We start from the raw sequence: 18,208 nt of genomic DNA, 5'->3' as shown, positions 1-18,208 counted from the left end.
TTCTGAATCTGGTTCTGAAATGAACTTTGACCAGGATGAAGCTTATTCTGACTTTTTACCCAGTTCTCCGAGCTCCTTCCAATTACAGACCCCAGCTGTGGATAGCTCCGATGCTTCCTTAATTGGGAGAGATACTGAAAACATTACGCCCGTGGTAGAACCAGATGTCCCGAGTTCCCCAGGGAATGTAACAGAAGGGAGTTTTTGCATCACCAGAGATCAGAGAAACAGGAGCTTCGAAGGAGTCAACGTTTGGCATCTAGAGGGGATAATGGATAGGAGATTTCCTTGGGAACCTTTGTGGAGTTGGTTTCCCTTCGCTGTGATTAGATCTAAGTTCCATGAAAGTGTCTTGCACTGTGAACAATTCGTGGTGTCAACGTAGCAACTTCTGAGAACACTTCACCGTTTCCATTCCTTGATTTCACCAAACCCAGTCTCCTGTTCCTGGCAGCGAAGCCGAGCCGCGACTCCCAATTTGATCCGGAGTAAATTCACGTCCTTGCCTTGTTCCTGAATCCAGATTGCTTTTAGCTTCGTCCTCTGCCTGCCTTGATATCCAAGACTTCCTAGTGACTTTGGACCTTGTTATTCACTCCTACTTTCTTGTTGCTTTCTTGCTCAAAAACTTCCCAGCAGTTTTGAGCGTGTTTCGGTTTCTGGACTTTGGACAATAATATTGGACATATCTCTTCAACTCTTTGGACTAATTCATACCATTCTTAAAGGACTATTGCTCACTCATCCTTTCCACTTATTCTTTTCTGAATTTATTATTGTTTTAATAAAGATATTATATGAAACTGTTTGGTTTCCAGTGCTCACTCTGCCTTGGGGTGCAACACGTCCCTACTAATTGTGCCTGCAAAGAAGGTGGGACTGAGAGCAGGGTCTCCCCAGATAATCTTAAACTCTGTGATAGTTCATAGAGGGAGATACGTTTGGACAGGGAAGCTGGGCCAGAACCATTTAGGGCTTTATAGGCTCAAGTCAGCACTGCAGTATGCTAAAAAAAAAAAATCATAGATCTAACACCATAAAGGAAACCATAAGAAAGGTGGAGGCTAGTGAAAGAAAGAGCCATCCCATGTTATTCCACGTTATTTCTGCCTCTGCTTCCAAACTTTCTCTTAAAGAGGTTATGCCCAGGTTTCTTTCACTCAGGTATATCTGTACAGCTTTGTCTCTTCATACTTGATACCGATTTTTAAAAAACTGCAGACCCAAATGGTGCAGATGTGTTCAGGAACTTCTTAGGCTTCATAGAGTGCTACCAGATGATATCCAGCTACTCTTGCGTCTCGAACCTGGGACAACCACGATTCCTGAAAACTTTAAGCTATGTTTGGAAGCAGTGATGAGTTGGCTGCGAGCGAGTAGACTAAAAGTGAATCCTGCAAAAACTGAGATACTCTGGCCCGGCCAGCCACCAGAGTTAATCCAGTCACTGCCTGATTTTGACGGGGAAGTTCTGGTTCCGTCTGCTACTGTTAAAAGCCTTGGGGTTGTGTTGGACTCATCGCTGACAATGGAGGCCCAGATCACTGCCATAAGTAAGCAGGCCTTTTTTCATCTTCGCCAGGCAAGGAAATTGGCATCCTACCTTTCGACAGAAGCATTGGCAAAGGTAATCCATGCAACAGTCACCACTAGGTTGGATTATTGTAACGCCTTATATGCCGACCTTCCGAAGACAAAAACCCAGAAGATCCTAATGGTCCAAAATGCGGCAGCCAGGCTGCTAGCGGGATCATCTATAAGATCCCATATTACACCGATTCTGAAACAACTGCATTGGCTACTAGGCTTGCTCAAATAATTCGATTTCCCCGTTACCCGTTATTAATTCGTTATTTTCGTTTGTTTTGAAGCAATATACGACCTTGATTGTCCACACGTCTGGATATCGCGGTTTCGAATCGCGAGAGGCCGTTTTTTCTTATTTCTTCGTTTTTTTCGTTAGGAAAAAAAGCTTTTGCAAATCACCCAAACTCCTTTCCTTTTGCCCCTCAGCAAAAGGGGCGTCACGGGCTCAGCCAATGGGAGGGGGCGAGGGGGAAGGAGGCCGAGGAGGAGGAGGAGGAGGAAGACGGAGGGGGAAATGGCCGCCGCCGCCGCCTTGCCTCAGCTCAGGCCTGGAGAGACAGAGAGGGGCCCGGCGGTGAGGAGGAAGAGGCCCGGGATGCGAGGGGGTGTGGGCCAGGCCCGTCCTCGGCTGCTCCCGGGGAGGGAGGGAGGGAGGGAGGGAGGACTACGACTCCCAGGGGCCCAGATTCGCACCCTCCCTCCCCCCAATACAGGTCTCCAGTCCATACCACGCTACATGAACTTGAATGGATACTGTGGTTGTGTTGTCGAAAGCTTTCATGGCCGGGATCACACTGTTGTGGTATGTATTCCGGGCTCTATGGCCATGTGCCAGAAGCATTCTCTCCTGACGTTTCACCCACATCTGTGGCAGACATAGAGGTTTTGACGTCTGTGCGAAGCTAGGCAAGTGGGGTTTATATATCTGTGGAAGGTCCAGGGTGGGAGAAAGAACTCTTGTCTGTGGGAGGCAAGTGAGAATGTTGCAATTGGTCACCTTGATTAGCATTGAATAGCCTTGCAGCTTCAAAGCCTGGCTGCTTCCTACCTGGGGGAATCCTTTGTTGGGAGGTATTAGCTGGCCCTGATTGTTTCCTGTCTGGAATTCCCATTTTCTGGGTGTTTCTGGGAAGGTAATGGCACTCCATGTAGTCATGCCGGCCACATGACCTTGGAGGTGTCTATGGACAACACTGGCTCTTGGGCTTAGAAATGGAGATGAGCACCAACCCCCAGAGTCAGACATGACTGAACTTAACGTCAAGGGATACCTTTACCTTTACCTATACACACACACACACACACACACACACACATAAGCAGGGACTATACACAGTATATATCACACACACACCAATTTAACAAAGTTTCAGCCACAAAAACAAAGTTTCTGAAGTAGAACAATGACTTTCACAGTAAAGACAACCCAATTTAACAGGAAATAAGACTTTCAAACCAGGAACAGATTTCTGCAATTATTAAAAAATGGTTTATTATAAAAGCTATGAAAATTCTCCAAAAATCAGAGGATAAGGGAAACGTTCCAAATTTTGGTGAGCTATCAGTGTTAAATGTGTTCTACCACTGTACCAAGTTTGAAGAAGATCACTCAAAAAATGAGGGTGGGAGAGTCCTGTAAAGTCCTCTCCCTCTGTGCTGTTTTTGGGAATTGCGCATGCGCGTCCGCCATTAACGAATTAATTTTGAAAATAACGAATTTTCGTTAATTTCAAAAATTTTTGGGGGCCAAATTCGGAAATACCATCAGAAACGAAAAGCTGCCCCCCTCTAGTTTTGAAACGAGTTTAGAATCAAATTTTTCATGGATCGATCAAGCCTATTGGCTACCAATAGAACATCGGATCTCTTACAAGATACTGATCCTGACATTTAAAGCTCGAAATGGCCAAGGACCATTATATCTTAGGGACCGCCTCATTCCTTTTTTTGTCAGTGGTCACCTTGATCCTCCCAGGAAAATCTCCTATACGTACTGGGCCCTAGGGAGGTACACCTGGAAGCTACAAGGCGTAGAGCCTTTTCAGCCTATGCTCCAATTCTGTGGAACTCATTGTCTCCATATGTTAGAGCAATGTTGGAGTTGCAACCTTTTGTAAAAGTGCTCAAGACTTGGCTGTTTGGCTGTGCATTTAAGTAAATCAGATCTAATTTGCCAAATAGTCACCGTTGAATGTTTTTATGTTGAATGTTTTTATATTGTGGAATGATATTTTGAATTGTAAGTCGCTCGGAATACTCTGGTGGAGAGCGACTAATTAAGAAATAAAATGAAGTGAAGTGAAGTGAATAGACCTTTCCAGCAGAGAAAATCCTGTGGTCAGATTTGTCTTATATGCTGCCGGAAGCTAACTTTAGTCCTGTACCCATGCAATGTAACAATGAATGTGCGGTGTTGGAAGAGGAGAAGAAAAAGAGGAGACACAACAAAATTGAAAAGTAGAACAACTAGGTCAGACTATAGAATGGTTATACTTCATCAACAATTATTATTAGTGCATTTCTCTTTTTAAAATGTCCCATACTGCATGTATACTTAACACTTGGCATTTTGTATGTAAATGACTATTGCTTTTAAATACAGTAAAGTCTCACTTATCCAACATTCTGGATTATCCAACGCATTTTTGTAGTCAATGTTTTTAATACATCGTGATATTTTGGTGCTAAATTCGTAAATACAGTAATTACTACATAGCATTACTGTGTATTGAACTACTTTTTCTGTCAATTTGTTGTATAACATGTTTTGGTGCTTAATTTGTAAAATCATAACCTAATTTGATGTTTAATAGGCTTTTCCTTAATCTCTCCTTATTATCCAACATATTCACTTATCCAACGTTCTGCCAGCCTGTTTACGTTGGATAAGTGAGACTGTACTGTACTAGAAACATTTACAGTATGCTTTTACAATGCATAGGCCTGCTTTTATACAAATTACCATTGGATGTTCTGTAGGATATTGAGGATAACAAAAGATGAAGAATAGTGTTCTGATTTGACAGAATTATTCAAGTTCTATTCAGCATGCATATGGAGATTTGAACATTGATATCAGGTTTGATGACATCTCGGAAAAGACTTTAGGATAGTCTTCTTGAGATGCTAGCTTTCCATTTGCTAAGCATTATTGCTCATGTAAATGGCATTGTACATATGATATGAGGATACACAATTTAATGCTTATCATGTTCAAACTGGTATTTGTTCAAAAAAACATTTGTGTACTTACCTCAGGTATTATAACTAATCCAAATATTAATCCAAATAGGACTAGGTTTACCCCATACATCCATCGCAGAAATATGAAATAGGAGGCCACTGAAGATCCAAAATGACCTTAAGTAATGAAGAGATGCTGTTAGAAAGGTGTTGAGTCAAGTGAATTCATAGCACTGACACATTTTTGTGTATACTGTACTTATAAAAATCCTGTTTCTACTAGTTTCAATACTTCCTCCTTCTGCTGTTAGCTAATACATCCATATGGAAGGCCTGCATTTACTATTTTCTGAATGTAATCCACATCCTTTTCACTGCCCTAAAAATGTTTGTTAATTATCTAAATTGACCTCATCCTCTTCACTTCACATATGCCAGTTTGTTTCTGGGGTGACAGAAGCAATTATGAAAGAGAAGCACATGTAGGATGGCCTTTTAAACATGACTTCAAAGAAGGGAATATTGAATGCATTAAGCTTTCCTAGGTTAGTGGGTTAGAGCAACAATGGTGAAACTCTGGCTCTTAGATTTTGGACTACAACCATAACTATTTCTGAGCTTTGACTATGCTTTTGAAAGCTGATGGCAGTTGGAGTCAAACAACATTTGGAGGCCCACAACTTCCCCTTCCCCAGTTTAGAAAGTTGCAATCCTATCCAAGATGATCCTGTTTCAAGGCAACTGCTGTGAAGTACCAAGAAATCCAATGTTGATGTGCAATAACATTCAGAAGTACTTAGAGGCTGCACTTCCTTCCAGTGGTAAAATTTTTTTTTGAAAAAGTTTAAAATACACAAAAAGCATCATGATGAATTTATCTCAAAATTCCCTTGAGTCTTTTGAGCTTGCATTACCTTACTTCACACCATTACAAGCACAAGAGAATTTCACTGGTGTGACTTTTATGGCCCTTGCAAAACTCATTACACTCATGAAAACACTGGTGGCATATAACGAAGAAATAACATTGGTTACTGTGCTATCTTGGTTATGAATTGTTTTATATGTAAAATTCTTCAGAAAAAAAATGAAGGCATATCTTCAAGGTTATAATGATAAACTCAAGCCAGAAAAAAGATCAAAAGCAAGCATTCAGTCCTAATCAATACAATGAAAATGTAGGGTTTTCTTAAAAAATGGAACATTATTTATAATCAAAGAGAAAGCAAAGAAAGGTTTGTGTTCATCTTTGTGTTTTCTCAATCTGTCTGCCCTGAGGCTGGGATGGAAACTGCATAGAAAGCAATGTTTGATAGAAGAATGGAGCAAGAAAAGCAAAAAAAATCTTGGAGATTGGCACATCTGCTAATTGTTTCGGCATTGTTTCCAGCCTTCAATCTGGCACAAGATTTGCAGATTCCAGGAAACTCCAGAGTGGGTCCTAGTGTCTTTTTGACATGAAGACAGCTGGATTGGGCTGGATCTAAGGCAATCAAAAAGACCTGCTGCTGTTTTGCCAGGCAGGAACAGTTTACTTGCTAGCAACATTACTTCTGATGATCATATGACTGGGTATCCTGTTGTGAAATTACCAAAATTGCCAGTAAGGCTCTGCCAGGGAACTGTTTCTGGCTAGAATAGTGGTTCCCAACCTTTGTTTCTCCAGGTGTTTTGGACATCAACTTCCAGAAACCCAGCAATTTTATCAGCTATTAGGAATTGTGGGAGTTGAAGTCCAAAACAACTGGAGGACGAACGGTTGGGAACCACTGGGCTAAAGAAAGAGCAGTGACAACCATCCATAGGACAGCGTACCGCCAATGCACAGACTGCCTGACTGAATATCTTGACAGCAAATAGTTTTGGGACACTTTAGAGTATTCAGGGCAATTCTGGAATATTTCACCTTTTCTGTATTTGGGGCAACTGAGATCCCATAATATAGGGGAGGAGATGCGTGCATATTTATTAGATATGCTTTTTAGGACATTTAGGGACAAATACTTTTTGCTTGTTGCCAATAAGTAAAGGTAAAGGTTTCCCCTGACATTAAGTCCAGCCATGTCTGACTCTGGGGGTTGGTGCTCATCTCCATTTCTAAGCCGTTGCCCGTAGACACCTCCAAGGTCATGTGGCCGGTATGACTGCATGGAGCGCCGTTACCTTCCCGCTGGAGCGGTACCTATTGATCTACTCACATTTGCATGTTTTTGAACTGCTAGGTTGGCAGAAGCTGGAGCTAACAGTAGGCGCTCACTCCGCTGCCGGGATTTGAACCTGCGACCTTTCGGTCTGCAAGTTCAGCAGCTCAGTGCTTTAACACACTTCGCCACCGAGGCTACTTTTGTTGTCAATAAATGAATGAAAATCACCAAAGGTCACCAGCCACCACCTAGGGATGAAAAAATATCAGCGAGACAACCTCAACAGATTGTAGCTTTCCCCTAAAAGACATGCTAGGCCTCTTTGGCCCCATGGTTTGAACTACTGCTCCTGCAATTATTCACCAATGGTCGTATTTTGTGGGGCTTATGTGAGCCAGAGTCCCCCAACCCCACTGTACATGAATAGGAAACTAGTGCTAAATTTTGTAAAAAATGTAACACCTCCCAAGACCAAAAATAAGATGTTACTTTCTGAACTCTTGCAAGGAGATCTACTCTTGTCCCGGATTCTACAAAGAATTGTACAAATAATTTCAGAGGATTTGAGATCAGCATGTGTTGAAGGCCTTATTTCATCAATTCTCTGAAACAAGCACCACAGGCACTCCATCGTGAAATAGAACATATTAAAACTCTGCAATTCTTTCATAAGCACATAGTTCCTCTGGAGCATACAGTCTTCTCTATGCACTTTGATGTTTCGAGAATGTCAAGAGTAGCATGATCACAGAGTTGTCCTCAACCTTATAGTGAAAGGAGCGTTTCTTAAGTCATCATTTTGTAGCTTAGTTGTCAAGTTTTAAGCAGCAAACGCCATTGCTCTTCCCTACTGCACGGGATTAACAACATAAATTAGGAATGTAGCCAAGCTCAAGTGCTTCTTGTTTTAATATTGCTATTTTAATTTTAGTGTAATGAAATAATTTTAGTTTTACACCGAATTGGGAACAGTCATTAAAAAGCAGGACACTTATTTAAGAAACAAATGTTTACTATAAAATGGTAAGCATAAAATGATTTGGCAGAGGCAATAGGCATTATGTTTGAGTTAAGTTGTTCAAAATGATTATAGGCAGTGCCCAAGTTACGGACAAGAAAGGTTCAGTAGGTTTGTTCTTAAGTTGAATTTGTGTGTAAGTTGGAATTGGTACATTTTTGGGTAGCATGGGGAAGGGTGAACAATACCCCCCTGTGTATTTGGTTTGTTGTCTGTTCCCCTGTTCAGAAGATTTCACCTCACTTTCTGTCTCTGTAGTAACTGGATTTTGAAACAAGGATTGATGAGAAATCTTCTATGGAGACCCCTTTCCCCCACGATAACTCTTTTAGGAGTGAATTTCCCTTCCAAGATGTAAATTTCTCTCACTTCTTATTGTCTCACCCCTGTTCTTAACTATGAGTCATTTGGAAGTCTGATGTTTGTAACTTGGGGACTGCCTGTATATCAAAATTCCTTCCATGTATGCCTGAAATAATATAGAGAGAAAGATCCGGTAGACTGGAAGGTTGACTTACTTTCCACTTCTTTTATCTTCATTTCCCAAGGTATACATTGTGTCTTAAAATTGTCAAAATCCCTCTTAAACTTGACCCATTTCTGGAAGTAAACACAACAGAGGGTGATGTTGTTTAAAGACTGTAGAAGGCGAAGGAAGACTTGTGAAAAAATTCCCCATGATTTACTAGTTTTGAGAATGAAAAATGGACCCTCTGAAAAGATGCTGGATTTCTATTATAAAGGTGACACGTTGAATCATTGATTGATGAGGAGGAGGTCTAGTGGCTTTGCTCTGACTGCTTTTTCCAACAATGATAACCATAAGGGCTGGCCTTGTCATTAGGCAGAGTAAACGAACAGGCTCATGGACTTGATATGAACGATCTCAAATATATTATAGTTCAATATTAGTAGCACAAAGCATTTTCTATGCAATCAAGATAATTTTTTTTGAAAAGGACCTTTCAATTAGGTAAGTAAGTAGTATGCCATAAAATAAGTAGAAGGATTAGATTATAATTTTTATCACGCAATGTGTGCAATTCTATATGTCTTTACTGAAAATCCCAATTATAATTTTTTTTTATTACTGTTCTTTTATTGACTGGAAATCCTCAAACAGAAGTTGGAGACATTTCTCAGCAATGTTTTAGTTGTATATTCCTGCTTGAAAGGGGGCTAGATTAGATGATCATAGCAGTCCCTTTAGACTCCATCAATCTATTATCAGGGAGTGGAAAAGCTCTTCGGGGCTATTATGCCTCCAGTAGCTATGTAATTTTAGGCAGCAACGTTTTTTGGGCTGTGTCCATTAGAAGTGATGAAAGATGTTAATACTGTAAGGCAGCCTGGCCTGACACACAGCTTTAACTAACTAGAAGTATTTAGAAGTAGTGTGATCTGCCATTCCTGGTGAAATGCAATATTTCTATTTCAGATGGTCCCCTGTCTTTTAATTTTAAGCCCCATTAGGTAGATGACAAGTAAAGTCTATATAAGCTTGGTTTAAGTGCAGGGGTGGAGACAGTATGGCTCACAGGATCCTATGCAATATATAGTATATTTCAAATCTTTAGAACAGCTTTTAAATCTCAAATTATTGTTCAAGGATATTATCCAATATAGCATTGTAAAGTGAGGTGAAGCCAGTGGTACTGATGTTATACCAATAGGATGGGGGAAAGGATCACAATTGAGACTAATATGAACTTGATTTAAGGCAGGAGTCCTTAAATCTTTTAAGCAGAGGGCCAGTTTACGGTCTCCCAGACTGTTGGGAGGGGGCAGACTATCATTTATAAAAAAACATGATATTCCTATGCATACTCTACATATCTTATTTAGAGTGTAAAAAAAAAACACATGAAAGAACAATACAATATTTTAAATAAAAAACAATTTTAACCAATATAAACTTACCAGGATTTCAATGGGGAGCGTGGGCCTGCTTTTGGCTGACGAGACAGTCAAGTTAATTAGGATTGTTGTTGTTGTATGCCTTCAAGTCATTTCAGACTCAGGGCAACCCTGAGTCTAAAGTTTAGGATGTGGGTCAGGTCAATGATCTTGGAGAGCCACATCTGATCTGCGGATCTTGGTTTTGGGATCCCTGAGTTAAGGCCACCAAGAACTTCCTCACTGTGAGGGCTGTTCGGCAGTGGAACTCTCTGCCCCGGACTGTGGTGGAGGCTCCTTCTTTGGAGGATTTTAAGCAGAGGCTGGATGGCCATCTGTCAGGGGTGCTTTGAATGCGATTTCCTGCTTCTTGGCAGGGGGTTGGACTGGATGGCCCATGAGGTCTCTTCCAACTCTATTATTATTCTATGAAATTCATGGCTTGGATAAAAGTTCTGAGTAAGGTGCTTCAAAGGTCATTAAATACCATTTTACTACTACTTTTGCAGTCTAATCAATGGACTAGTGTGGGAGCTTTGCATTGAAATATTGGAGTCCAGATGTCTTTCTATATTATTTAAAACATCATTAGTTACACTTTTATTATGACAATCATTTTCCCTCAAGGTTAGAATTCTTTGAAGGTAATACTGCATTTCTTCAGAGTTTCAACTGTACAGTTTTATTGAGTTCTTTCTTAACCTCACCAACAGCTAATGCATCAATTATATAGTGGCATGTGGCTATCTCTGGGCACCATATGTACTTCTTCAATAATATCTGGGACTTCATTAGTGATGAGCAATACAGATCTTTCCCCATGCCTGCATTATTTGGTGATTTTCAAAAATGTTTAGAATTGCATTTTAAAAGTAGTTGAATCAGATTTATGCACAATTCGCACAGTCTGATGTGTCATGTTGGTGTGGGGAGGAGGAAGAGCTGTATGCCAAACCTATGGAGGAACAAACTTCCCCACCTGGTGAAATGATTTCATATAACACTCCATTCAAAATCAGAAGGCTATCCCAACTCAGGAAACAATGACCACTTGTTATTTAAATTTGTTTACTTGTTCATTTTTAAGTCTGTACATTCTTAGTATTCTGCACATATTCTGGTTTTTATTTCAATTTTTTTTTAGTACATTGTTCCCTCACTACTTCGTGGTTCACTTTTCGTGGATTCGCTGTTTTGCGGTTTTTCAATAAACTCTAAAAGACTATTGTAAATCATAAAAAATTACAATTTACAGCCTAAGGAAGGGAGGAAGGAGAAGCCAAAGGGAGAGAAAAGGAGCCCAAGTGGCAATGGGAGGAGAAGAAGGCGATTTATCAACACACGATTGGTTGATAAAGACTTAAAATAGTGTATAACTACTAAAATAATGTATAAATATTAAAATTAATATAGTGTCCCTACTTCGCGGATTTTCACTTATTGCGGGTGGTCCTGGAACCTAACCCCTGTGATAAATGAGGGAACACTGTAATTCCAATACTAGTTCTTCCTAGAGCTGTTGTTACTGCATGGTTTCAAGGTGTTTCCAAATAACTGAGACCATAGTGTGAATCTATCATGGTTTTTTGGTGTGTGGCAAAATCTGTTCAGAGAGGGTTATATTTTCCCTTCCTCTAAGTCTGAAAGAGTGTCTTTCCCAATGTCTCCCAATGAGCAGAGATTAAAAACCTGGTCTCCAGAGTCATTTAAGCAACACACAAACCATTGCTAGTTCTTTCCTTCCTAGAGCAGACCCTTTGAAATGACTGAGAATATATAGGGTTGGTAATGATTTAGATACTTTAGGTAACAATAACACTAATTGGCACTGATATTTTCACTCAGGTATAATAATATTTGTATGTCATTTGTTCATGGTGATGCATCTTTTTAATATCCAGCAATGGTTTTACATGTTGGTTGAAAAAAACTGGTTTTTGAAACTCAAGACATTTGCATTTCTAATGTAAAAAATGCAAACCGTTAACTTCCAGTTGCACTAAACAAAGAACAAAAAAAAAACCATCTGAAATTCTTGTATCGCTTACCTTGGCCATCATCATTTTATAGGCATATAACTTTTTTCCTTTGCCCTTTCCCAAGGCTCCTTCAAATTTTTCCACAAAATCTTGAGCCTCCCTAATTTTTTAAAAATAAAAAGGTTGTTATATTTATAATTTGTTTAAAAGTCTGGGAAAACTGAGATAAAATCCAACTATTATCACAATTTTGATCATAAATGAAGCATCAACGTGGAAATCACTATGTCTGTGTTCTGCCGTACGCTTAGGCACCGTGCTCTTAACTTAAGTTTCTGTAGTGAGTTTCATCATGCGGAAATCTCAAGTTATCTGTCCAATACTGTTAGTTTAATTATCTGGACTTCCTTCTCCAAGATAATATCCATACTAGACATATAAATTAGTTTACCTGGTATATCTTTTCATCACTCTCTTGAGGTCATTAGAAACATTCTTATCTGTAAATAGCATTTGTTTTATTACAGTAGAGTCTCACTTATCCAACCTTCACTCATCCAACATTCTGTATTATCCAATGCAGTCTGCTTCCTGCCTGGATCCACAGTTGTTTCACTATGCAGCAATTCTATCTTTATTTGTATTCAATTTTTTAGACGTCAATGTTTTTGTAGTCAATGTTTTCAATAAATTGTGTTGTTTTGGAGCTAAATTCGTAAATACAGTCATTACTACATAATGTCACTGTGTATTGAACAGCTTTTTATGTCATTTGTTGTAAAACATGATGTTTTGGTGCTTAATTTGTAAAATCATAACGTCATTCGACGTCTAATAGGATTTTCCTCAATTCCTCCTTATTATCAAACATTTTTGCTTATCCAATGTTCTGCTGGTCCATTTATGTTGGATAAGTGAGACTCCACTGTATTAAGATTTTACCTGAATCTATCCAGTCTAATTTCTGTATGTGAAAAGATTGCACTGTTTTAATTTGCAATTAATGGCTATAATGGTCTATTTTAGCACATGACCCATAATTTTGTCAGAGAGGTACAGATCTCCCTAAAACAATAATTTCAGGGGTTCAGTGGAGAAATTGTTGAAGAAAGTGACATTTGTAGCACAGATTTGTTTCTCTATAAAGTCACATATACTTTACCTTTGAGTGAAAGCATTGGTCATAGTTATCTAGTATACATATATGGAATTGATTCATCCTGACTTAAGCCATTGGTCTTTTCAAACCCAAACTGTTTATACTCGAACAGGCAGCACTTGTGCACTCCATCTTTCATAGCTTGAATGTTCTGGAGCAGGACCAGGCCTTCCAACATCAATGCCTCTCTGTCCAAAGTCCAGATTGCAGTTATTTGTGCACATGCTTCAGCCACAGATCTGTTTTCCCTTCTTCTCACTCTACCTACAGACTGGGGATTCCTCTTCATTGGTTTAGAAAATGGCAAAGACTGAACCCAACTTCTCCTGCTTAGAAGATATGCGATGTCCTGATAATGTGGAATTACAAATGCCAAAACTTCTGTCCAAAGTCCAGATTGCAGTTATTCATGCACATGCTTCAGCCACAGATCTGTTTTCCCTTCTTCTCGCTTTCTTTGTGTGAGGACGCAAAATGGGGGCAAAAACCAGGCAATGTTTTGAGAACCATCTGAAGGGGTTTTCTTATGTGAGGACTTGAATAACCCTTACAGTGCCTACTAACTGCATCTACTCACTACTTTCTAGTGCTTCCACATTTCTTTGTCCTGGGAAGGCAAGAGAAGGGTGAAACTTTCAGCCAGAGTACCAGCCAAAAGATGGAGGAGCAAAGCTAAGCTGCTTTCGGATTTGAAAACCAACAAGATCCCAAGCATTGATCAGAGCCAGCTTTGAAGGCATGTCTGACCATGGTTTGCTTCTCCTCCACATTCTCTGCTTGAAAAAAATGAAGGGGGAACAAAGCCAGCCATAGAGATCCCTTTTCTTTCCCAATTTCACTTCTGTCATATCTCTTCTCAAGGGGTTGGGGATTTGAAACATGGTATGGATGTCAAGGAACCTCTACGGACTATACCATGAATTCCAGTGGAATACACTCTACCTACAGACTGGGGATTCCTCTTCATTGATTTAGAAAATGGCAAAGACTGAACCTAAGTTCTCCTGCTTAGAAGATATGCAATGTCCTGATAATGTGGAATTACAAATGCCAAAACTTCTAGCCAACATGACTAGATGGCGTCATCCATAAATAGATTTTATTCACTTGAGACTCAGTCCCCTTCTACATTGCCATATAATCCATATTATCGAATCAGATCTTCCACATTATCTGCTTTGAACTGGATTATATGAGTCTACACTGCCATAGAATTCATTTCAAAGCAGATAACCTGGATTTTATATAACAGTGTAGAAGGGACCTCATTGACACTTGCTAGTTAATCTGGAGCAAGTCTGGAACAGAATATTCTGGATTTGACTCAGAGGTGGCCATACGCACTGTCCCAACCCAACACTGCAGTGTTTGGTGTCCAGCTGGGTCTAGACCACATCAGCTTCGCATGATCTTCTTAACCATGCATGTTACCATTACTGCTCCCAGAGATCTTTGAGAAGTCTTGACTGCCACAAACGCCCCCTGCCGATTTCAGCAGAGGTCCCCACACAACCAATAAGGAGAAGACAATCTGGAGCAGCAACGATGGCAACACAGGCCCCGTTTGTCCCCAATTCCTTGTGCCGATGGGTGCATGGAAAAGGGGGATGGCGATGGTGCCTCATGTAGACAGCAAACTGTTAAAACACATCCAATCCTGCTGTTCACACTGTGTCAAAGCTTCAGGGTTGATCTGGAGTTTCAAGCAAAGATTTTCAGGAAAATTCCAAAGCATCCTCATTTCTTACTGAGGTACTAACCTGGATTAATCCGGTTTATCCTGCAAAACCTACCAGCAGTAGAGGAACATCAGGAAGAGAGCCAGGATCAGATGCATGCTGAATATGTGTTATTCGGCCCATGTAGATAAGCCCTGTTCTACCTATGGCTTTTCCTGAATGATAAGAAAGAACTCTAACCTGAGCTGCATTGTGTCATTTTTGGCAACTGTCCCCAGATCACTTAGAAAAGGTTTCATTTGAAAGCTTTTGGAGAAATCCTCCTTCTGATTCCTGTACAAAAGGGATGGGAAAAGTGATCCTCCAGCTGTTGTTAGACTACAACTTCCAGCATTCAACACCTTCCACTATGCTGGCTAGGACAACAGTAAGTTGCAGTCCTACAACATCTAGAAGGCCACATTACCCCCTACAAAACACATCAACAACCAAAGAAAAGTAGAAAGAATTTCAATGAAGTTTTAGGTGTGTGCTTTTACTTAAAGTAATAACATGAGCCAGGGTAAGGTATCAGCTAAGGAGGTTTTTATTTTCATTATTTGTCCTCCAGTTACAAAGGTTGCTAAAAGATTGCTTTTTTTCAGTGCTTTCATTATTTGAGCCAGTTCAGATGGAAAATTTAATCTCGACAGTCCCAGGACTGGGGGCTTCACAGTGACATGGCTGCTATCAAGCACAATTCTCAGAAATTGAAATCACAGTCTGAATCAGAGTTTGGGAAAGTTACTTCTGGATTACAATTCACTTAATTTCTACCCATCTCCTGGGTTTTATGCGAGTTGTAGTCCAAAAATAATATTTCCAAGCACTGCATGTATGTTCATGCGCACACACATGCACACCAGTAGTGAAAACTGAAATCACGGCAGGTATGTTGTAGGCTGTTTACCTCAGCATCTGTAATTTCTTTACCATCCGCCAAGGTTTGTTTCTCATAACAGATATGAGTTTTTTCTTATCTTCCACCTGTTCTTTTAGCTTGGCTAGTTCTTCTTCACATAGTGATTCTTCATCTGAAGAGCTGGCAGCAGATGAGCAGGAACTGGAAGAAATAATAAATAATAAAACTTTATTTATATACCGCCCCATCTCCTAAAGGGACTCAAAGCGGGTTCCAACATTAAAACATACAGTCAGTTAAAATACAGCAATTTAAAACATTAAACATAATAACAGATGTGCATAACAAATAACCAAGAAAACATGTAATCCACCATTTAAAACCTAATAACAGAACTCCATCAATGAGTCCAAATACAGTGGCCAAGATTTAGCGTTGGAATGGCCAACTATAAAGTGCTAATTGTGGCAGGTATTCCAGTGGGCAAGGTTGGATAAAAAGCTAAACAAGGGCATAGCTGAAGGATCTAAGGGCTCTATTCAAAAATTTGCTTAAATCACCAGGTTTTCAGCTCTTTATGGAACGAGAGTAAAGTGGAGGCTTGCCTAATCTCTCTTGGAAAGACAAAAATCAGACCAAGAGCCAGTCAATTGGTTCCATTTATATCCAATTTTTCAGTCAACGAGTACAAGGCAGTATGTGTGTGTATATACACATATCATCCTCTCACTCCCTTATCCTTAGTTCACATTAAAAAGACTTGGAAGACATTTGTTAAAAATAATGACTTATTTACAACTGAACTCTTTCTGTAATAACTAACAGATCTGAGTTACATTATTATTGCAAAGTAATGAGAGCTAATATAACTGTTTTTTCTTTGTTGCTTTTGCAATTACAGGGACACTTGCTGTTTGGGTGTGTTCTGTATCACAGGCTGGAGGCTTGTAGAATTTAGGCTTTTTCAAAGTAATTAAAAAGTAGCTGTTCTAGTTACTTTTAAATACTGAGAAAGTAAAGTTACTTTAAAATGATAACTAAAATGATAACTAACTGCTTTTGGGGCCATGGAAAAGCATTCCATCTTCTCCACTGGATCTTTTTGAGTACTTTAATCTTGGACATGCTTAAAATTTTATATAATGTGATTTTATTTTGCAATGGTACCTGTTTTATATGAATTGTTGTTTTGTAGATTGTTTTATATGAATTGTTGTTTTTACATTGTTTTAGGCATTGAATTTTTGCCTATTTATTGTAAGCTGCTTTGAGTCCCCTCGGGGAGAAAGGCGGGGTAAAAGTGATGTAAATAAATAAATAAATAAATAATACTTGGCTGCATCTATGTAAAAAATAATGCAGATTGGCATCACTTTAACTGCCATGGCTCAATGGTTTGGAATCATGAGAGCTGAAATTTAGTGAAGTACAAAGAAGTACAAAGAAGGCTAAAGACCTTGGAAAACTACAACTCCCACGATTCCATAGCATTGAACTTGGCAGTTAGAGTGGTATCAAACTGCATTAATTGCTCCAGCATTCTAAACACTACAACTCAGTGGCTCATACCATTTCATATACATCATAATTTCACTATCAAATGTAGTCCTTTGCGTATATACAGAGCATCAAGCCTTTTATCTGAAATCACAGAAAAGCATTTATTTACATACAAGATGTTTCTTTAAATACCATAGTTCACTTGATCAGGGATAGCTATGTTGATATGCATGAGATGCAGTAGCCATGTGAATTGATGATATGATTCTATACGGGTGTAATGGTTGTGAATTTCCTGAACTGACATGGGGTTGGAGTAGCTGGCCCTTGGGAAGTGTTCCAACTCAACAGCTCTGTGATTCTATTATAAACAAGGTGAAGTCTTCATTCCTATGCAGTCTTTCCTCCCTACTTTGCGGTTTGCTTTTCGCTCCCTCACTGCTTTGAGATTTCCCTTTTGCGCATGCGCTGTCTCTCTCGTTGGTGTCCAGCCGGGCCACTCTGGATGCGGACGAGAGGGAGGCGCATGCGCAAAAGGGAAACTGGCAGGCACCAGAGAGGAGGCCGCCAAGAAGAAGTGCAGGAAGTAGGCTTGCGGAGGGGAGAAAGGCCACCTAACTTCTAACACAGCCAGGCTGTGGCGCAGGCTGGTGAGCAGTCTGCTGCAATAAATCACTCTGACCATGAGGTCATGAGTCCGAGGCCAGCCCGTGGCGGGGTGAGCACCCGTCAATTAAAAATAGCCCCTGCTCGTTGCTGACCTAGCAACCCAAAAGATAGTTGCATTTATCAAGTAGGAAATAAGGTACCACTTATAAAAGTGGGGAGGCAAGTTTAACTAATTTAACTAATTTATGACATTGGAATGAGGAAGTGCCGTCAGAGTGGATGATGAAGCAGCTGCTCCCCACTGTGGCCAGAAATCGAACATTCCCTCAGGAGAAGGTTAAATTGCCTCTGCGTCTGTCTGTCTCTGTCTCTGTTCGATGTGTTTATGGGCATTGAATGTTTGCCCTATATGTATATAATGTGATCCGCCCTGAGTCCCCTTTGGGGTGAGAAGGGCGGAATATAAATACTGTAAATAAATAAATAAATAATATAATATAATATAATGTGTACATATTAAAATAAATATAGCGCCCCTACTTTACGGATTTTC

General features: G+C 39.9%; 1 protein-coding gene across 1 annotated transcript in view; it reads right to left on the bottom strand.

Annotated features, from left to right (window-relative positions):
- Positions 1 to 18,208, bottom strand: part of tmc2 (transmembrane channel like 2) — a 103,459-nt gene that overhangs the window by 74,572 nt on the left and 10,679 nt on the right. The window contains exons 4-7 of the mRNA XM_062983753.1: positions 15,595 to 15,747; positions 11,877 to 11,967; positions 8,451 to 8,532; positions 4,841 to 4,947 (exon numbers count right to left, since the gene is read on the bottom strand). Of these exons, the coding sequence (XP_062839823.1) occupies positions 4,841 to 4,947; positions 8,451 to 8,532; positions 11,877 to 11,967; positions 15,595 to 15,747 (433 nt within the window). The remainder of the gene's footprint in view (positions 1 to 4,840; positions 4,948 to 8,450; positions 8,533 to 11,876; positions 11,968 to 15,594; positions 15,748 to 18,208) is intronic.

Source organism: Anolis carolinensis, chromosome 6 (assembly GCF_035594765.1).
Source record: "Anolis carolinensis isolate JA03-04 chromosome 6, rAnoCar3.1.pri, whole genome shotgun sequence".
Lineage (NCBI taxonomy): Eukaryota > Metazoa > Chordata > Lepidosauria > Squamata > Dactyloidae > Anolis > Anolis carolinensis.
This window is presented reverse-complemented; position numbering and strand designations above follow the sequence as displayed.